The sequence below is a fragment of the Cavia porcellus genome, unplaced genomic scaffold, assembly GCF_034190915.1.
Source record: "Cavia porcellus strain 051 isolate PalLab524CR breed Dunkin Hartley unplaced genomic scaffold, mCavPor4.1 scaffold_9, whole genome shotgun sequence".
Classification (NCBI taxonomy): domain Eukaryota; kingdom Metazoa; phylum Chordata; class Mammalia; order Rodentia; family Caviidae; genus Cavia; species Cavia porcellus.
Window position 1 is genome coordinate 48,477,744 of NW_026947492.1, and position 23,283 is coordinate 48,501,026.

Consider the following 23,283-nt stretch of genomic DNA (forward strand, 5'->3'; position numbering starts at 1 on the left):
TTTGATTATATGGAAATTTTAAATTCCATTTGACACTATTATTTAATAATGTATTCATTTAGATGACCATTTTTGTTTCCCTATTTCTCTGTATCCCTTTCAGTGTCTGTATGTGGAGTTGTTCCTGGAGCTCAAAGACTTTGCTTAGTTCTATTTTTAGTGTTTATCTATTGGCAATATATTTTCACAGGTTTTCACTGCATTATATCTCTTTCAAATAAGTTGTTGAAAGATATTTTTGCTTAGTTGCTATCTTGGCAATTATTTCTCTTGGCACTTTGAAGATGTTATACCATTGTATAACTAACTTGTCATTTATATTGTAAAGTCAGCTATTAATCTTATTTTTGCTCCTTTGAAAGTTATGCATCTTTTTATCTCTCATATTTGCCTTTTATTTTTAACAGATTTGATATGAGTATACTTTTCTTTGTGTTTATCCTGTTTTGTGCTCACTGAGATTCTTAGATCTATATCTTGGTATCTTTTATCAATTTGAAAGATTGTTTAGCAATTCGTCTTCAAATACTGATTTTTTTCCCAATTTTTTCCAGGCTTTCAGGAACTTCTAATTACATGTATACTATATTTGATAACTCTATCTCATATGTCTTTTATGCTCACTTCTATATTTTATATTCTTTTATTTTATCTATGCTTCAGGCTATTTTTTGCTACCTGTCTTTCAGTTCAATAATTTAATCTATCTAGCCTAGCACTTGGGAAGCTGAGGCAGGAGGATCATGTGACTTCAAGGCCAACCTGAACTTGTATAGCAAGACTTTATGTTAAAAAAAAAATCTTGTCCATTTGAATCCTTTTCTGTTTTAATAATTCTTTGACATCTTCAAGTTGATTATTTTAATCCTACATTTTTAATTTTTCTCACTGTGAGGGTGCATTTTGCCTAAGGCAATCTATCGTAGCTAGAAGTGATACATACAAACAATACAAATTTCTCTGAAGTGTGATTTAAAAAATATGGTGAATATTAAGCCATTTTTTAAAAATTATTACGGTAAAAGACAAATTGCCATTGATCTCTCAAAATATTCAGCCTCACCTCCAACACAGCCTATCACTCTTGCTACTTCCTAAAGCTGTCTGGAAGTCTTCTTGTCCGAGTGTTTTTAGTTGTGCTGTTGTGACTGCATGGAAGTCCTGAATTGATTCAAGACATTTACCTTTCATGATCATTTTGACTTTAGGAAAAAGCCAGAAGTGACACAATGCCAGCTCCAGTAAATATGCCTCCCTTTCTATTGGACAGCGTTCAGGAGCAGAAATCACCATGTTTTATCATATTTCCTAAAGACACTCAGGAAAGAGGACTTCCAGCACTCTTCAGAGAGTGGCAAAAAATATTCTTGAAGAAAAGGGGAATTTTTTTAAGAGTAGAAAGTATTTATTGAGAGAAAGCTTCTGTCTAAGAAACACAGAAGAGGTGCTGAGTGGATATCCCAAGGTCGGATATTTTGAGTGGGATTAATGGCAAAATGTTTTGAAGTATAATAAATTTTTAAAACTTTAAATATTCACTGTATATTTCATTCATAGGTCATTCATAATAAAATAGTTCCACTAAATAGTTCCCAAGTGTTGCACAAAAATCACTTTAATCAGTAATTTCTAGCTCTATCCAGGTATGGGTATGAATTGGCAGATGATAGCTATACATTGCATTAGTCAAATGTCCTGTTGCTGAGATATAAGAGCTGAGACTCACAACATGAAGGAGTGGTGCTTAATTTGACTCACGGTTTCTAGAGATTCAGCTCATAGTGAGCTGACTCCAAGGTGAAACATTATTGTGGAAGGACATGACAGCAGAGATGCTAGTTTATGGTGGTGGCTGGAAAGCAGAGCAGGCAAACAATCCTGACAAAGAAGGGGTGACAGTCTAGAGTGAGACTCCAAGCTATACCCCATGATCCACCAAGACACACCAGAAGTATGCTCCACCAGTCTCAGATCAGGTACCAAAGGCAGTCAAGATGACTTAACTACCACAAACATCTTAGTTTTAACTAGTCTCCATTAGGTTCTGATGCATACACCTCTTGAAACTAAGACGCTAACCAAGCAGAATTTGAAAGTAAGACCATCTCTCATGCTTAAAATAATGTACATATTTTTAAGTTATTATCAGTCTTTGTTATTCTTACAGAGTCCTATACACTTAGTCTCTAACAATCAAATTAATACAGCTTTGAAAATGTAAGATTACCTCTAGCTGAATGACTACACAATGTATGTGTTCTGAATATATCTCAAGACACCTTTTGCATTTCCAAGCAAGCCATTCTGATTTCTCTACCATCTTTGAGACTGAAGACCATGAAATAATTTTTAGGCAGCCTGTTGAGTTTTTCCAAGATATACAGTATTGCTTTCCCAATTATAAAAACAACAGCCTATCTCTGATACAGAGGTAACTTTGAATTCAGGTCACTCATAAATGATACATAGTCCCAGAAAGGGGCCAAATGGCTCTGTAACAGAATATCCACAAACAAAATATTAAAAATCTGTGTCTCATAACTCCTGACATTCCTGTATTTTTCAGACAGCACCAGTTGCCCTTGAAGCAGAAAACAGAGGTGAAATGAAGCTAGCTCTCCAGTATGTTCCAGAGCCAATTCCTGGTATGTAATGACTTTCTATTTATATCTGTTCTTTCCTTACCACTCTCCTCTCCAAAGATTTTCAAGTAGAACCTTCTGATTCTGTGAATATTCTCAGTTTTGTTAGTCTAGTGTACAGTCCTTCTTTTTACTGTCCCCACTTTCTCCAACAATTTGTATCCACACAATGTAAAAGGCCTTTTCTTTATTCAGAATTGGGTATCGTGATAAGAATGAAACTTGAGTAATCTCTTTCATAGATGGGAATTGGAAGAATTCATAGAAACTCCTTAAGAAATCAGAGCTCGCTGATCCTCTACTCTGAGAGTCCGTTCAAGAGATTAAGCATTTTTGTTCAAGTTTACTGTATCATTCTTCACTTCGGGGCTTCTGGTCTTCCTTTTTAGGAATAAAAACTGGCAGGAAATGAATGCCAGCCTCTACACTATCTCCCAAGCAAGTTCCCCCAAAATATTGGCCCTGGACGCTGTACAAATGTTATGACTGAAATTAGGTATTTCAGGCTCAAACTTTTTTTTTGTAACCAGGCAATAAAGCAAGGGATATGAAGAAAAAATAGATGTAAGGTAGTAGCTGAACTAAAAAAAGGTATTCTAACTAAGTTTTTAAAATTTGAAGGGTATAAGCCATGGTGGTGCACACCTGGCATCCCAGCACTCTGGTGACTGAGGCAGGAAGATTACTGCAAGTTCAAGCCCAACCTGAATTGCATAGTGAGACAATGTCTCAAAAAAAATTGAATGGCAAGCAAACCATGTATTTGGTTCAAATTGCTGCTAGACCATCATCTTATAACTTCTGGGTCTTCCTAAAAGGCAGATTCTTTTGCATATAATTTATATCCTATAATTTATGATCAACATGCATAAAAATGCCAACCTCATATCCTATTTTTCTCACTATCACTTGGTAGTTGAGAGACCCAGGGAATTGTATGTTATAATAGGTTCCACGTTGTCTGAGGTTTTGCTCATACAGTTTTTCTTCCCTGGAATGGCTTTCTCTTCTCTTCAACTTACTCAGGTCTCAGATGAAGTCCCATTTCCTCCATAAAACTTTTTCAAGATTATATTAGCCCTCATTGATCACATAGTTTTCTAGAACATTGCAGCAACAACTTCACATTTCACTCTATATTGTATATTTATAGTTTTTATTTGAATTAATTTCTCTTGCTTAATTATAAATATTTCCTGAAAGCATAAATTATTTCTTATATTCCTTGTATATTTAATGACAACATAGGGGGAGTACATTATAGATGCTCACAAAATACAGCTTGGTCAATTCATTGCATTAAGCCATGCAGAAAAATTTGAGAGTGTTCTTTTATCCATATGCACCCAGCCTAGAAAGCAATACCATACTAAGTCAACTTGTTAGTAATTCCCTACCTATAGTATTACCTATTGTATGTATATATATATATGCAATATCCCTATAAAACATTTAGACACTTTTAATAAGAAAATAGACTGTAACTTAGCCAATATTAGTTTTGGTTAATTTACACTCAAATATATTTAAATGCCTTTCACCAATACCAGCTATATGGGTATTAATGTTTAAAAGGATTATTCATTTCACTGAGATATGTTGAATATAATTGTAAATGGATGATTCACAAACCTGCTATCTGATTTTATTGAATCAAGTAAAACCCAAAAAGGAGATGAGATACCCTATACTTGGAATCTGTATGAATTTTTTTCATTCTTAGGAATTATTTTTATAGAGTTATCTGAGCTCAGCATAGCCAGACTATGAAACATAAAGTTTAGAGTGTATAGCTTAACCAATTCAGTATTATTGAGCACTTGAGCTAGATCATTTTTTAGGCTGACATCTTTAGACTTGTTAATATCAAGAAACAAACAGTTATCAAATTTTTCTCTCCTTTTTTAAAATTATAGGTAAAAAGCTTCCTACAACTGGAGAAGTGCACATCTGGGTGAAGGAATGCTTTGATCTTCCGCTGCTAAGGGGAAGCCATCTAAATTCTTTTGTTAAATGGTAACAGCATTAATCAATTGGCCTTCTTCAGGTTTACCATTTAGCTTTGTCTTTGTTGGTTGGTTTCAGCTCTCTATGTCTGTGATGTTAAAATTCTTTAGTCATAGTTTAGGTGAGTTTACTTGGAACAAATAGAGACATGAATTTTACAAATCTATAACATGAATTTCTAAGGTTTCAGTTCTAAAATCATAATACTAAAAGGGGCAGGCTGAAGCAGGAATATCACTGTGAGTTCAAGGCTAATCTGAATTACACAGTGAGACCTATCTCAAACACACACACCCCCAAAAGAAAAACCAAACATTTAGAGGTTTTTGCTATAGATGAAACTGAGTCCTCAAATGCAGATATGTAAGGTCTTTTATGGATGTATCTGTTGGTGAGGTGTATCATATTTCTAATAGTGAATGTCACACTCTGGCTTCTCTGTGAAGCAGGGAAAAATCCTCTACTTCTTTGCCTCACATGTTTTGTGGTCCATTTGCAAAGATTCTTTGTATCAGAATGAAGATATTTGGAAAATGACTTGCTACATAAGCCCCTACTAAGAGTTAGCTCACTACAACTTAAGATAGTTTGAGTTTTTAAGTAGCAAAGTTTTTCTGTTATACATTTAAAGTACATGGCATCTAGTAAATAATAACTAGATAGATTAGTATGATCTCCTTGTTCCCTCTCATTTTATCTATATAGAGTCTACTGAAGACAAATAGTAGTTATTTAAATATATATGACATAGTTTAATACATATGACATTATTTATGATTCTCCCTATATATTTTTCTCATGAATGTCAGCCAGTAAAATTTTTGAACTCAGGTTAGTCTCCCATTTTTAAACCACGGTTAGACATTTTGCCTTTATAGGAGATGTGGTAGATTAAAGTTCACTCAATTATTGTCTTAAGTAAAGCATAAGTGAAAGCAAAAATATATTATTAATTCTCACATTCAAATCTAGCAAATTCAACAGGTTTCTTTTTCAGCTCCATAATAGTAATCCCTTAGGCTATCATACTCAGGAATAGCCTGTACTTACAAATTTTAAAAAACCCTCAAGTAATTGCTATTTATTAGAACTTACTCAGTGCAAGCACCATGCCTGTCCGTAAGTCTTTTTCATGTGTTATTTAATTCTAATATCAACCTTTTGACGTCAGCATCACCATTCATACTTTGTAGATGAGGAAGCAAGTATCTGAGCAATTGACAACTTTTCCTAAAATGCCAATAATTATCTGTCATAAGTGGGAAAGTTAGGATTCAAATTAAGTCTACCCAGCTCCATTTCCGGAGTCTTTCCAGCATGATGCACCTTTCCCTACCTTCAACCAAACCACAAGTACTATCGCTCCAGTCTTTTTCCCTCCATTACCAATCTCTAATAGCTGTGCTTAAGTGTACTAAAAGCATAAGAGTTCACTATTGTACTGAAATGTTCTCACAATAATACCTCTTTTTGTAGTACGGTTCTTCCAGATACCAGTAGGAAAAGTCGCCAGAAGACAAGAGCTGTAGGGAAAACAAACAACCCCATTTTCAACCACACCATGGTGTATGACGGGTTCAGGCCTGAAGATCTAAGGGAAGCCTGCATAGAGCTCACTGTTTGGGACCATTACAAATTAACCAACCAGTTTTTAGGAGGTCTTCGGATTGGCTTTGGAACAGGTAACATCTGTTGTATTTTTAATTTTCCATGAGTCAAATTTTCCTGGAGACATTAGGAATGTGTTTCTTTGCTTCTTTCTAAGGAAAACAGATACTCTATATCCATTAAGAATAATGAAATGAATGAGTAACGGAATCACAGGCTGCATACCAGGGCCTCTGGAAATGAGGATTAACAGGGTACAGTGTCTGTCATATGGAGCTTAAATTTTGTTGGAGTATGAGGTAGAGGACAGAAATGCCTTTAACACTACTGAAAACACATTTGTGGTCTTTCAGGACTAAACAGATATTCTTTGAATAATAATAACTAATATTTATGGAGCATTAGTCACTCATTTGCATTATTTTACTTAATCTTCATAACAGTTTAATGAGGTATTTACTACTATTACCTCCAGAGGAACTGATAGCCAAAAATGTTAAGTGACAGAGCTCCTGACAGAAAGATTCAAGGTTCTAAATTGTATCTGCTTGGCACTAAAGCCTTAAGCACACTTCCTAGGCATCATCAAGTGTCATCTCCAACCCAGTGCAGAAACCTTTCAACTCTTTCATGCCACTGATATATTTTCATCCAGCTTTTACATTCATGTGAAGAGAAATCATCGTTATTGGAATTATGAGAATGATCTCCAAATGGAGTCACTCAGATGGGCAAATAATTATACTTCTTTATATCATGTCCCAGATCTGTCTTCCATTGGTGATTATTACGAGGGAATCACACACACCATCCCCATTTTCCCCCATGGGTTATTCATTTTAAATGCAAAATTTCCTTTTTTTCAGGGGAAAGCTATGGAACTGAAGTAGATTGGATGGATTCCACTTCAGAGGAAATTGCTCTCTGGGAGAAGATGGTAAACTCCCCCAACACTTGGATTGAAGCCACATTGCCCCTCAGAATGCTTTTGATTGCCAAAATTTCCAAGTAAACCCAGAGTCTTCTGGCTCCTCCACTACAAATTACTACATAGATGGAACCTAATATGGAAAATCTGACTACAGGGACAAAAATCCTCAGTTTCTATCTGTTGACACTAATGAACACTACACAGCACATTAAAGTCAATCTGTATGTGTTTCTTTGATTACAAGGCCCAAGGGACTTAAATAATGACAAGATGCGTGGCTTGTGATTCCAATGTTAAAGATATTTGACCAAGCTAGGAAAACTGCTTTTTGAATGAAAAAGCTGCCAAGAAATACTAAATCTGGGATATCATCAACCAGCAAAATTTTCTAGTTTCCCATTGAGTGTTTTGAAGCACACACCATCTTGTGTTCCAGTCCTCCTTGATTATCGAAAAATGTAGCAGTTGTAAATAGATAGAAAAATATAAAGGAAAGTTTTTCCTGGGATAGGGTGGGGAGAAGAAGAATATCAGTGATGACAAATAATTGCATAAAAAGACAAGTATGTATGCTGTAGTCTCCAATAGAATATGGAATTCCATGTTATGGCAATATGACTGCATTTATCGCATTTATTATTGTCTTCAGAAATTGCTTTCCTTTTTTCCTGGTCTCAAATGTACTTTGGTGCCACCTACTGGCTAACATGGAATTCAATTGTTGGTTTATTTTGGCTTAGTTCTATCTTAAAATAGATCTCAACCCTATAATGTTTTATAATAGCATATGTTAAAAATTTTGCATAAATGATTGTTTTTCCTTACAACTTTACTATATGAATGCAGCATAAAGGTAGCCACAGATATGCTTTGCACAAAGTTTAAATTAGAATATAAATTGTTCAATTTTATTGTACTTCCTATATATGTACAATTTTCATAAAATATTTTGTAAAAACCCTAATAAATTATCAAATTTAAATTTTATTGGAAAAATAGCTTGAATTTATTTTTAAATACATTTTTATTAGTGCACACTAATTTTATAAAACACTGTTCAATATGGCATTTTCATACAGGCATATAATACATTTGATCATATCTATCTATATTACCTTCCCTTACCCCTTCTACTGTCTCCTTGTTCCCTAACTGTTGTCCAATAATACTACTTATTTTAATGGAATACTTTATATTAAAAATCCTGAAGTCTAAACTCCCTAACAAGGCTAATATAATTCTGTAGGGCTAATACTTCTTCATAATCTTTAACTCTTGGCATTGTTTCACTTAAATGGGCATCTTTGGCTACATTAGTAAGAGTAGAATTTGGGGGTTATTTCTTAGTGGTGGAATGTTTGCCTACCGTATGAGAAGCTCTGGGTTTTGTCCTCAGTAGAAATTTTTTTAAAAAAAGAATAGTTGAAAAATTTGAAGATAGCTTAATGTTTCATCTTAAAAAGTTTTCCAGAGATTATTTTGAATGAGTTTAGTACTCAAAATATTACTCCCCCTTAGGACTCAGTACTTATTTAAATGTGAGTTAGGAAAGCCTGGGTAATGAGCGAGCATGAGATCTTACAACAGGCATCTAGTAAATGTCATTAAAACCACTTGTCTCCCTCCCCAAATAGATACTAGAGCCTCTTATTTACATGCCAGTAAGAGGGACTAACCTAGGACAATGCCCTTTCTTTGTTCCCCCAGTCTGTTATGGGAGTGTTTAGTTCTGTTCTTGCTGAACTTGGAGAAGAAAAAAAAGAAGAAGAGTTAAATAGAGTTTTATCTCCCTCCAAGATTGATTGGAACACAGTAGCAGCAGTGCAAACCCCACTCTGCCTCATGCTATGTCACAGTACAAAATACTTTCTTGGCCCTCTTTTCATTATCTGTTTGACTACCTCCAGGCATCCAGCCTGGTCTGGAGTACTAAGGAGATTGATTGTGGTATCGTCCATCTAAAATGAGGATGGCCTGCCCCTTCCATACTGAGATCTCTTAGCTTTAGAAGATCATATTGGGCTGGGGATTTAGCTCAGCAGCGAAAGCGTCTGCCTGGTAAGTATGAGGTCATGAGTTTCACTGGTACCAAAAGGAAAAAAAAAAAAACATCATACTGAACAACCTCCTTGCAACTACCTGAAGCACATCAAGCTGCTTCTGAAGTCTAAAGGGATTGCATGCCACATTTCCTTCTGGAAAAGAAAATACAAATCATAAATTTAATCTCATCTACCATAAGAAGAATGCTAAGTGTGAGCTTCCTGAATTTTAAAATGTGATCTACCTGAATTCTTTAGGGATCTGGGTGACAGGCTTTTGAACCAGTGTAACTTTTAGCCAAGGACTCTGCTGAAACTTCAAAGCATATTTTCTTAAACTGAAGGCATTTCCTTGGATTGAATGTTCTGGGACATTTACTTATTTATAAACTCAGAATAAGCAGGAAAGGGGAGATTTACTAGACAGATACAGCCCATGGAAACTCCGGTTATGCTGGGGCTGGGACCAGATGCCTCCCCTCTCACAGAGAGGGGGAAATAGTACCTCCTATAGCTCTAGCATCACAGCTGTGCCACAGGGCCTCTTTTCTTACTTCTGCTAGAGAAATCTCCAGAGAAAACTGGTTAGCCTTTGACTCAGTCACCCACCTTTTGGGCCATTTATTGTAACCAAGAATGGATGAAGTAAGATCTCATGATTCCCACAGCAAGCCTGGGTATTCTGCCTACCTTGTGTCCATGGGGCAAATGTTCATAGAACAATGGAATGTTGTGTAAACACAGTCGATATTCATAGTGTTTTGAACCTCTCTTAAGTGAAGATACTTCAAAATTGTATTATTTTTTCAGAAAGAGTAATATTTCTTTTAAAATTTTACTTAAAGAAAGACTAAACAAAACAGAAAATGGGTAGAAATAATACATACATTCAGAGAAAAAATAAACAATAAGAAATCACTAGTTAATGTTTGCATACTGTCCTTTTACAAATAGTTGTTCAAGACACAAAAGTGGAACATATAAAGCAGGAATTCAAACAGCGAGACTGCAAACTGTTCTATTCAACTATCCAACAAAAACTTAGTAATATGGTTGTCAATCCTATATGTTTAAACATAACATGCAGTTATCCATATCTTCATTTATGTTGAGATTAAACAAACTAAAGCAGGCTAAAGTCATTCGGAACAAAGAATAATAGTATTGCTGGATTTTACACATGACACTCTGGGATTAGCACTGGGTACTGTAGTATCCCTTTTTTCTTCAGTTCATTTCATCATGCATCATAAAATAGTTCTCATAAACTGTTTATAGATTCTACACATGCATGAGTCTTAACATGTATTTCTATATTAGAGGGAGAAACAAAACAAACTAAGACAAAACAAAACATTTTCCTATAAACACATGAAACAAAAAAGACGTATAAGACCACTGTACAAGTAATTCTACCATAGTTCCTGTGTTGTCTTTTGTTCTCTTCAACAGATTTGGCTATATCATGAGACATTGTGTAATTGACTATATCACTACGTAACAGTATTAATAAAAATATAACTTTGTATATAATATAAAACTTCAAAAGCAGGCAGTTATCAAACCAGAATGTGTATCATAGAGTCTTGTCATCTTCAGTGTAGTTGCCTATACTCTCAGACTTGATACTGTCAATCATATCAGTTTTGAATAAAATCTGTCAATACCAAACAGCAATCAAACAAACCAGATTTAATTAAGATCAGTCATGATAAAACAGTGTAAGTCAGACAGGGCTCCAGATTAAGATAATAGGAAATTAAAGATGATTACTGTGCTATATCCTGGTGTTTTGGGGACAGCTGTCTGTGCCCTCAAATCTAATGCAAGTAGACAAACTGGGACAGAATAAAATCTATCTAAGTAGAGTGGTGCAAATAATGTGGGTTTTAAATCCTGATACACTATTAACAATATCTTCTGCCATCTTTTTAAGACTCTCTCTCCTCTTTCATTTCCCCAGGGTACACTGTGCATTTTGGGGTCTGACTAAGACCCTTGGTTTTAAATTGGGTGGGGGGGACAACTTCCTATTTACCTAAGTGGTTCTGAACCTTCTCTCTCCTGGACTTGATCTCTAATTGTATTCCTCTACCTATTAAAGCCTGTCTTTCCAACCTATCCACAAATACTGGTAAAGTTGCCTCTATTATTCTCTGGTTCTCTGTCACATAGAACATTGTTTTCTTGTATTTGATTTTCAGTCCATGTACTCTTTTTCATGTTAATTATATTTCCTATAAATAGCATCTTAGTAGACCCTGCCTCCTAATCTACTCCACGTGTGTTATTTTTTTTAATTGTGTATCAAGGCCATCTATATCAGAGATTATAACCAACCTTCTCTGCCTCATTTCTGTTATGCTCTTTTTTTTGCCATCAGTTGTCTGCTTATTCTTCATTCTGTTTTCTGCTCCATTCATTAGGCCTCTCTGCCACTGTTCCTGGAATTCTAGTACTTTTCTCTCTCTCTAGAATGCCTTGTAGTATTCTCTGTAGAGTTGGATTGGTGGTTGCAAATTTCCAAAGTTCCTCTTTGTCTTAGAAGCATCTTGTTTCTCCATTAATTTCTAGAGACTGTTTAGCAGGGTATATCGAACTGGGTTGGAGGTTATTTTCTTTCAGGCCTTGGAATATTTCACTCCAGGATCTTATTGACTTGATGGTTTGTGTTGAGAAGTCTGCCATTATTCTGATGGGCCTTCCTTTATAGGTTATCTGTTTCTTGTCTCTTAACAGCTTTTAATATTCTGTTCTTATATTGAATTTCTGGGATCTTGATTATTATATGTCTGGGTGTAGCTCTGTTTTGGTTGTAAGTGGCTGGAGTTCTGTATGCCTCATACATGAGAATATCATTTCCTTTTCCTATGTTTGGGAAGTTTTCCTTAATTATTTCTGTGAATAGCCTTTGTAGTTCCTTTGTTTGTATCCCTGCTTTTTCATACACATTCTTTATTCTCAAGTTATAGATCCTCCTGTTGTCTTCTAGCTTTTGTATTGTTACTGCTTGTTTCCTAGTTATTTTTTAAAAGTTCTTCCTTTCTTAATCCCATATTACAAAACTGTCCTCCAGTTCAGATAATCTGTCCTTAGCTTCTTTCAGGCACATTTGCCATCTCTCCATAGAGTTTTAAATTTCCTGATAATCTCTTTGAATCTGTTTCATGTATTCTATATTTTCTTTATATTCTTCATCAAAGGGTTCTCTTCTTTGTTTGAGTTCCTCCCTTCTTCCGTCTGTGTCTGCTGGAGGGGTGCTTAGCATCTCTTTTATTAATCTTCTTATATCTTGCTTTACTTGGCTAAATATTTCACTTTTGAACTCATCTATGAGGTCCCAAAAGTATCTCTTTATGTCCACTGGTGCCATGTCTGATATTGCATGTTTACTGTCCTCATTCTCCTTTGTATTTACCTGTCCTGGGTCAATGTTCTCAGGGTTGGGACCTGGGGACTTTGTCTTGTTGCTTCCTCTTCCCATCTTTTTTGTTTCTTCCAGGAGGCCCTAGTTTCTTTCTTTGTTGGTTACAATTCTTCTGAAGCACGCTGGCTAGGTGACCCTTCCCACTGCAGTGTGCTAGTGAGTTGCAAGCAGGGGCAGCGTATGGTGGCCTCTCCCCTCCGGATTAGTCAAGCTGCTGAGGCCTGCACTGTATTACTGTGCACCGCCTCCCTCTCAATCAAATTTCTGAGACTTCACTGCATTAGTATGTGCCACCACCATAAGGAATTGATTTCAGATAACCTATTGGGTCTTCGCCAGGTCACGTGACCCAGGCCTAGCTCACTCCACCAATCCCATTCAGGAAGGGAACAACTGACTGAAGTCACCGCTGCCTCTTGTACTTGCCAGTCCTGCCAGGCCCCAGAACGTCATCTGCCGGAGCCCCCCTTTCTGAGGAATGGCTCCACTCCTGTCATTCACCACAGGTTGATGCAGGCTCCCTGCCAGCTCAGCTCTCCATTTGGCTAGCCGATCCTAACCTCAGTGTGACTGCACCTCTAGTGAGTCGAAATGGTGGGACCTCGGACGGCTCAGCAACTTGCCCGGTGCAGCAGGAGCATGGAACCTTTAGCTGTTCCAATAATAGCACCATAACTGTATGTTTGATTGGTTCTTGTCACTTTAATTTCTTCTTGAGATGAAAAAATTCATCTCCCTCTGTTCAGGACTCCCCACGCTGTATTATGTTGAATTCTAAGTTGACTATCTCAGGGAGCCTCTGTAGCCAGCTGTTATCTATCCACCATCTTTTCCCATCTCGGGAGTAATATTTCTAAGGATCACTGGTAACTCTTTCCAGAGATCTAATTTCCCCAATTCATGCTGATGACTGCAGCTTTTAAGCAAGTAATGATTGTCCTGGGAACCCCCTGGCCTGCTCATGTGGCCTAAGAGTCCACCAAAAACATGATTACTATTTGCCTACTCCAAATTCTACAGTGGCCTCCTGCCTCTGTGTTTTCCCTATTTATGTTTTCCAGAAAACTTGCTTGGACTTGTATATATCTGCTATCCATAAATTCTGCTTTCTTTGGCATTTTACTCCCATTCAGTTTTGGGATTACTCTTCCCATTCCCTTGCTTGTCCTCCCTCCTCCCTACTTACTAATTTCACTGTTTCATGAAACAAACTATGCTCCCACATACTTAATTCAGTCATAGAACAATTCTTTTGCTTCTTCAGTTGGTTTGTTCTAAAATCTGGTTACCTTCAGTATTATAACAAGGAGATCCACTCTTTTATATTTAGTCTGTCTGTTAAGAGATAAGATTGGATTTCAGGTTATTAGTTCTCTATCTCGTAACAACCTTTTAATTTTTTCTCATCTTCTTTCATTAAAAGATGCTTCAGTAACATCTTGTATATTTTTAAAAAAATTTATTAGCACATGTGTGCATAATGACTTTTTGTTGTGGGTATTTGGTACATGTACATAAGACTCCTGTTCCTCTTCATATTTCTAAAAGATCTTGCTTCATTTCCTATTGTCTATCTTTTATTTTGCTTGTTACTTTATTTCTATTTTGGCTTTCTCATATGAGAGAAATTAGATGGTATTTAAGTTTGTGTGTCTGACTCCATTTAATATGTTTTCAAAGTACATCATTTTCCTACATTTGATGCAAATTTTTCTTTATAGCAGAATAGTATTCCATTATGCGTGGATACCATATTTTCTTTATCCATTCATCTATTTATGGACATACAGGCTGCTTCCAGGATTTAGCTATTATAAATAGTAATGCTGTAAATAATGGTTGCATGTATCACTCTAATATGATGGCTTCAACTCTTTCAGGAAGAAGCTTCAGAGGGGAATAGCTGAAAGGAGTTGAAAGGAATTTTTTATTTCTAGTTTTTAAGGAATCTCCTTATGGATTTCTGTAATGCATATACTAGTTCATATTTCTCCCAGTCATGTAGAAAGACTCCTTTTTCACACAGCCTTGCCAACATTTGTTATTATTTGATTTCTTAATGATTACCATTCTTGCTGGACTAAGATAAAATTTTAGTGTTGTTTTAATTTGCATTTCTCTAATGTCAAGCAAAATTAGACATTTTTCCTGTAATATGGGCCTTTTAAATTTCTTATTCTGAGAAGTGTATTTCCATTGCACATTTTTGACTGACTCTTTTATTTAATAGATTCTAATTTTTTTGAGTTCTTTGTATATTCTTTGAGTCCTTTGAGGTATAGCTGGAAATTTTTTTTCCATTCTGTAAGTTGTCTCTCACTCTGTTGGTTGTTCCTTTTGCTGTTTAGAAACTTTTTGAATTTGATATAACTCATTTACTGACTCTTGCTGTTATTTCTTGTATAATTAGAGTTCTATTTAAAAAATACTTATCTATGACTGTCTTTAAGGGTTTTACCTACTCTATCTTTCATCAGATTTAGAATTTGTTTTAATATTTAGATTTTGATCTACTTCAATTTTAGTTTAGTACATGGTGAAAGATGTGAGGCTAAGCTCAATTTTTGGTATGTGTAAAGCCAGTTTTCCCAGCGCCATTTGTTAAAGAGGCTATCTTTCCCCCAGAGAAGGTGTTTGGTACCTTTGTCAAAGATAAACTAGTTGAGGTTATTGAGAGCATCCCAGCTCGATCCGCTGCTTTCTGTGATGTATACAAGCTATAGGCTGCATAGAAAAGACTCTAGGAGACCTTCAAGCTGCATAATGATGTCACTATATGGCTCAGACTCAGCTGGAACATGTGGTCCTCATGCCACGGATTTCTCAACAGCTCACATTACAGAAATGAAATGTACTTGTCCTAAGAATAAGCAGTTCTGAGGACTTCCGGGAGAACATGGCAGACAGATAGCAGCAGCCACAGAGGCTCTCTGAAAGACCCAGCTTAGAATCCAGGAATGGTGCAGAGTGAGGAATCCTAAGCAAGAGGAGATATGCCCTGCTGACCCAAGAACGAACTGGGCTGAGAGAAACCAACTGGGAATGCAATCCTGGTACTATAACAGGAACAGATAAAGCCTAAGCATGGAAGCTGGAGCTTGCGCCATTGGAAGCCACAATTTGGGTTTCCTGCCGCCGCGGCTGTGTCTCAATTGGCTCGGCAGGGAGAGAGACATGCGAAAGCTCTGAGAACAGAAATCAGTGAACAGAGTTGAAAGTGGGATGGGCGGGGAGCCGTGCATCAACCTGCGGTGAGTGAGGGAAACTAGGACACTTCCACGGTCTAGAGGCTCCAATAGAGGACATTCTGGGACTGGGCCGACTTGCCAGAACAGGGCGCTGTAGTGACTTCAGTCACATATCCCCCTCACAAGCGGGAGTGGTGAGCAGTGCCTAGCTTATGTAATGCTCCTGGCTGAGACCCAGTAGGCTAGCACAACCCAGGTCCCAGCACCTGAAGATGACCTGGAGGGGTGGGCACTGCATAGGCTGCCTGGTCCATAACTCCCCGGTGTGCTGCGGTGGGCAGGAACACCTAGCCGGTGCAATTTAAACAGACTGTGGCCAACAGAGAAGGAAGCTGGGCCTCCTATATATGCTTGCATATATAAGGAACAAAGAATATGGGAAGAGGGAACAACAAGAAAGGCCCCTCGGCCCCCAACCCTGAGAAACAGGCAATAGCAGACACAGCACCAATAGACATAAAGTGCTATCCCCAGAGCCTCATAGACGAGTTCAGGAATGAAGTTATTAATGACCTGAAGCTAGACATAAGCAGAATAGTTAGAGAAATGCTAAGCACTGCCCAAGAAAAAACAGATGGTGGAATGGAAGAACAGAAAAAGAGGGGAGAATTGTTTGATGGAGAAAATAGAGAAAGCATAGAATACATGAAGCAGGTTCAAAGAGATTACCAGGAAACTAAAAACTCTATCAAAAGCTGGCATAACAACTTGAAAGAAACTAAGGATAGATTATCTGAACTGGAGGCCAGATTTGTAATATGGGAGCATGAAATGAAAAACTTCTTAAAAATAACAAAGAAACAAACAGCAATAATACAAAGACTAGAAGATGATAGAATCTATAACTTAAGAATTAAGAACATAAAAGAAGAGGTAGGGACTCAAACAAATGAACTACAAAAGCTACTCCCAGAAATAATCCAGGAGAATTTTCCTAATTTAGCAAAAGCTAAAGATACTCAGATGTATGAAGCATACAGGACCCCAGCCACCTACAACCCAAACAGAGCTACACCCAGGCATATAATAATCAAAATACCAGAAATCCAATATTAGAACACAATATTAAAAGCCATCAGAGACAAGAAACAGATCACTGACTTCCAGGAGAACGTGGTGGAAAAATAACAGCAGCCACGGGGGCTCTCTGAGATTACCAGCTTAGAATCCAGGAGCGGTGCCGTGTGAGGAGTCCCACTCGAGGGGAGATGTACCTTGCCAACCCAGGAACAAAGTAAGCTGAGAGAAACCAACTGGAAATGCAATCCTGATGCTATAACAGGAACAGATAAAATCTCAGTGCGGAAGCTGGATCCCGTGCCACTGGAAGCCACGATTTGAATTTCCTGCTGCTGATACTGCATCCCAATCTGCATGGCAGGGAGAGAGGTGCGCCAAAGCTCTGAGAGCGGGAATCAGCCCAAACAGCATTGAGAGCGGGACTGGCTCGACATGCAGTGAGTGAAATGGGGACCCTTTCATAGACTAGGAGGCTCCAACAGAGGACATTCTGGGAATGGGCAGATTAGCCGGAACACAGCCCTGCAGTGACTTTAGTCGCATATTCCCCTCTCAAGTGGGAGTGGAGGTGAGCGCTTGGCCTGGTGATGCCGCGGACTAAGATCCAGTAGGCTAGCCCAAATCAGGTCCGTGTGCCTGGCAGTACACCCTAGCAGTGAAACATTCAGTAGGTTGACCTGGAGGGGCAGGCCCAGCAGAGGATGCCCAGGTCTGTGTCTCCCTAGTACACTGCAGTGGGCGGGAACACTTAGCCGTGGATTCAAACAAACTGCCACAGACAAAGAGGAAAAAAAAAAAACTGAGCCTCTTACATATGCTTGTAGGGAAGGAACAAAAAGTATGGGGAAAGGGAGCAACAAGAAAGGCTCCTCAGTCCCCAATCCTGAGAACAGTGATGCAGGAAAGGTAAAAGCAAAAGAGAATGAAGACAGAAAACATGCAATATCAGACATGGCACCTATAGATATAAAACGGTATCTCCAGAGCCTCATAGATGAGTTCAAAAATGAAGTATTTAATGAAATAAAGCAAAAAATAAGTAGAATAGTTAGAGAAATGCTAAGCACTGCCCAAGAAAAAACAGATGGTGGAATGGAAGAACAGAAAAAAAGGGGAGAATTGTTTGATGGAGAAAATAGAGAAAACATAGAATACATGAAGCAGGTTCACAGAGACTACCAGGAAACTAAAAACTCTATTGAAAGCTGGCATAACAGCCTGAAAGAAACTAAGGATAGATTATCAGAACTGCAGGCCAGATTTGTAATATGGGAGCATGAAATGAAAAACTTCTTAAAAATAACAAGAAAACAAACAGCAATAATACAAAGGCTAGAAGATGACAAGAGGATCTATAACACAAGAATTAAGAACATAAAAGAAGAAGTAGGGACTCAAACAAATGAACTACAAAAGCTACTCCCAGAAATAATCCAGGAGAATTTTCCTAATTTAGCAAAAGGTAAAGATACTCAGGTGTATGAGGCATACAGGACCCCAGCCACCTACAACCCAAAGAGAGCTACACCCAGGCATATAATAATCAAAATTCCAGAAATCCAATATAAGAACAGAATATTAAAAGCCATCAGAGACAAGAAACAGATCACTTACAAGGGAACACCCATCAGAATTACAGCAGACTTCTCGGCACAAACCATCAAATCACGAAGAGCATGGGGGGAAATAATTCAAGCTTTGAAAGATAATAACCTCCAGCCAAGATTGATATATCCTGCACAACTGTCCCTAGAAATTGATGGAGAAACAAAATGCTTCCAGGATAAAGAGGAACTAGGGGAATTTGCAACCACCAATTCAACTCTACAGAGATTACTGCAGGATATTCTAAAAATGAAAAATACCAAGATTCCAGAAACAGTGGCAGAGTGGCCACAATGAATGGAGCAGAAAGCGAAATGAAGAGGACAAACTGACAACTAGTGACTGAAAAAAAGCTCAACAGGTTGGATGGTAGGAACAGCCATTTTGGAGAAAACAAGACATCATAATAGGTAGTGCTGATTTAATATCTTCTTATTTTGAAATCCCATCAAGCTTTTGTTCTTCTGTCTCCATCGGTTTTAATGTGTTGTATCTTATTGGATTTTATTATATGTGATACTATAAGCAAAAACTTTTATAGACAAGGAGATTATACAGAAACCATTGTTCATTTTCTGTTAGTTGATTCTAAATACCCTGTAATACTGCCATTCTCTTGAATGGTTTTACATTGTCTTGATATGTTTGATGCTACAGTATATGAAGTTATACCCAAAGATTTTAATGGAAGAGACACTATGGTAACTACTATTATGTCGAGATTATCTTGTGGTGAAACACTATTTTGCTTGAATGCTATGTTTTGACCTGCACTGTTTTGTTGTTATGCCCTCTTTTTTTAATCTCAATCTCCTTTTTAGCATCTACTTTTTCATTTTTATCCTTTTAATTAAGGGAAAAATAAATAAAAACTAGCAGGATATATTATAGTAACCTACTTTGATTTCGTATTAACTTGATTTGAAATTCTGTATTGCTCTCACCATCTTGTTTTGACTGATTTTCCTCTATTCTGTTATGCTAGATAGTACCAAGTTTGAAAGTCTAGGCAACAACTATGAAGACAATAAGATCCATTATGATGCCCATTCTGGTTGACTATTATCTTCTTTTGAAGTCCTCTAATGTCTCCAGTGTTTTGGTTTTATTGGTCTTATTCTTTACTATTTTGTTCAATTTTATTATAACTGATGATATAGGCAATTCTTTTTAAGATAACAAGAGGCATTATGGTAACCATTGTTGATCACCTTGTGTTTTGTTTTTACATTATGTAATATGTCCATCCTTTTGATTTGACTGACTCTGTCCTAGTATGTCACATTTGGTTTTACTTTCTTCAAAAAAAAAAAGTAATAAGAACTGTGGGAGTAATAAAACCCAAAATGTGTAATAGTCATTGTACAAAAGAAAGGAAAAGAAAGTTCTCTAAAAGATATAACTGCATATATATTTAAGTGTATAAGATAGATAACCATATTACTGAGTTTTGTTGGATTATTGAACAAAACTTTTTGCAGTCTCACTGTTTGAAAGTCCCCTCTATATGCTTTAATTTTGTAACTTCAACAACTATTTCTAAGATGACAATATGCAATTAACCAATGATTTCCTACTGTTTATTTTTTCTGAAATTCTGTATAAGTTGTATGCTTTTTCTGTTTTTTTTTTCTTTTTTCTCCTTAAATAAAATTTAAAAAAAAGGAAAGAAACAGGTCACTTACAAGGGAACACCCATCAGAATTACAGCAGACTTCTCGGCACAAACCATCAAATCACGAAGAGCGTGGGGGGAAATAATTCAAGCTTTGAAAGATAATAACCTCCAGCCAAGATTGATATATCCTGCACAACTATCCCTGGAAATTGATGGAAAAACAAGGTGCTTCCAGAATAAAGAGGAACTAGGGGAATATGCAACCACCAATTCAACTCTACAGAGAATACTGCACGATATTCTAAAAAGGAAAAATACGAAGAATCCAGATATAGTGGCAGAGAGGCCACAATGAATGGAGCAGAAAACAAAATGAAAAAGACAAACTGATAACTAATGACAGAAAAAGAGCTCAAGAGAAATGAGGCAGAGAAGATTGGATGATAGGAACAGCTATTTTGGAGAAAACGATGTCATAATAGGTAATGCTGATTTAGTATCATCTTGTTTTGAAATCTCATCAAGCTTTTGTTCTTCTGTCTCCATTGGTCTTAACATGTTGTATCTTATTGGATCTTATTACATGTGGTAGTATAAACAATAACTTTTATAGACAAGGAGATTATACAGAAACCATTGTTCATTTTCTGTTAGTTGATTCTAAATACCCTGTAATACTGTCATTCTCTTGAATGGTTTTACATTGTTTTGATATATTTGATGCTACAGTATACGAAGTTATACTCAACGATTTCAAGGAAAGAGACAATATGGTAACTACTTTTATGTCGGGATTATCTTGTGGTGAAACACTATTTTGCTTAAATGGTTATGTTTTGATCTGTGCTGTTTTGTTTTTATGCCCTCTTTTATTTCAATCTGCATTTTATTATTTACTTTTTTATTTTTATCCTTTTAATTAAGGGAAAAATAAATAAAAAATAGCAGGATATATTATAGTAACCCACTTTGATTTTCTATTAACTTGATTTGAAGCCCTGTATTGCTCATTGTTTTGACTGATGTTCCTCTATTCTGCTTTGCTTGATAATACCAGGTTCGAAAGTTTAGGCAACAGCTGTGAAGATAGTGGGATTCATTATGACGCCCATACTGGTTGACTATTATCTACTTTTGAAGACCTGTAATGTCTCCACTGTTTTGGTTTTGTTGGTTTCGTTCTTTACTGTTTTGTTCAATTTTATTATAACTGATGATATAGGCAATTCTATTTGATATAGCAGGAGGCATTATGGTAACTATTGTTGATCACCTTTTATTATGTTTTTACATTATCTATTATGTCCACCCTTTTGATTTGACCAACTCTGTTCCGTTATGTCACATTTGGTTTTACTCTCTTCAAAAAAAGTAATAAGAACTGTGGGAGTAATAAAATCCAAAATGTGTAATAGTCATTGTACAAAAGAGAGGAAAAGAAAGTGCTCTAAATGATATAACTGCATGTATATTTAAATGTATAATATAGACAACGATATTACTGAGTTTTGTGGGATCATTGAACAGAACTGTTTGGTCTCACTGTTTGAATATCCACTATATAAGCTTTAATTTTGTAACTTGAACAAATATTTCTAAGATGGCAATATGTAATCCATTAACTAGTGATTTCCTACTGTTTATTGTTTTTCTGAAATTCTGTATAACTTGTACCCTTTTTCTGCTTTTTTTTTTCTTTTTCTCCTTAAATAAATTTTTTTTAAAAAGATAAAGTAGTTGAGTGTTCTTGGGGTTGTTTCTGCATGTTTTAATGTGTCCCATTTGTCCATAAATCAGTTTTTGGGCAATACCACACTGATTTTTTTTGGACCAGGGATCGAACTCATGACCTCTTGCTTGACAGGCAGGTGCTTATGCCACTGAGTTAAATCCCCAGTAGCCATGCTGTTTTTATCACAGTAGCCTTTAGGTATAACTTGAAGTCAGGTATTCTGATGCCCCTTCCTTGCCCTGGTTACCCAGAATTGATTTTGCTATTCTGGGTATCTTATTTTATGTTAATTTCAGGATTTGTGTGTATCAGTTTTGGAATTATTGCCATTTTGACAATATTCATTATTGTCTATCCAGCAATAGGAGACATCATTCCATTTTCTGATGTCCTCTTTGATCTCCTGTTTCAGAGTAGTATAGTTTTCATTGTAGAGATCTTTAAGTTCCTTGTTTAAATTCATTCCTAAGTACTGTGTTTAATTTATTTTGGTGCTATTGGAATGGTATTTTTTCCTAATTTCCTCCTCAGTGAATTCATTATTGGTCTCCAAGAATACTATTGATTTGTATGTACTGATTTTCTATCCTGCTACTTTGCTAAATTTAGTTATTAATTTTAAGAGCCTTTTGATGCAATGTTTTTGGGTCCTCTATGTAAAAGAACATGTCATCTGTAATATAACTTGATATCTTCCATTCCTGTACATATCCCTTTTATCTCTTTCTCTTGCTTTATTTCTCTGTTTTAAGTACTATATTCAACAGGAGTGATGACAGTGATCTTTATCTTGTTTCCGATTTTAGAGGTATTCAATGTGATGTTAGCTACTGGTTTGTCATATATGGCTTTTATCAGATTAATGTATGATCATTTTGTATCTTTTTTCTTCTGGATTTTTGTCTTATATGGGTATTAGATTTTGTCCTTTTTAAAAAGACAATAAAACAAAATAAAGTAGAATAGGGCCAATCAAAACAAAACAATGAAAGCAATACAGGATTTCAAAACATGATAATAGGAAATCAGCAATGACTACCATGACTCTTGTTATCTTAATAATAGCCACCCATACCATCAAACATAATAAAATAAAAAATCAAAATGGAATAAAACCAATCAAAACAAAACAATGAAAGCAATATAGGACTTCTATAAAAGATAATGGAAAATCAAAATGGCTACTACATCTTGTTATCTTCAAGATAGCTGCCCATGCCATCAGACTTAATAAACTCAAGCAAAACAGAATAAAACCTAACAAAACAAAATAATGAAAATGATACAGAACTTCAAAACAAGATAATAGAAGATTAACAATGGCCACTACCTTCCCTTTTTAGACTTTTTCTCCCCTGAGACTTGCACAATATCTATCGTCCATTTTGGTTCTCATGAATTCC

General features: G+C 36.3%; 1 protein-coding gene across 27 annotated transcripts in view; it reads left to right on the top strand.

Annotated features, from left to right (window-relative positions):
• The window catches only part of Sytl2 (synaptotagmin like 2), a 100,201-nt gene extending 92,026 nt beyond the window's left edge, over positions 1-8,175 (top strand). For all 27 annotated transcript variants that reach the window (XM_023564601.2, XM_063256314.1, XM_063256317.1 and 24 more), the window contains 4 exons: positions 2,567-2,645; positions 4,559-4,658; positions 6,126-6,331; positions 7,124-8,175. In XM_023564601.2, the coding sequence (XP_023420369.2) occupies positions 2,567-2,645; positions 4,559-4,658; positions 6,126-6,331; positions 7,124-7,269 (531 nt within the window). In that variant the 3' untranslated portion in view covers positions 7,270-8,175. The remainder of the gene's footprint in view (positions 1-2,566; positions 2,646-4,558; positions 4,659-6,125; positions 6,332-7,123) is intronic.
• Positions 8,176-23,283: the final 15,108 nt, after the last annotated feature.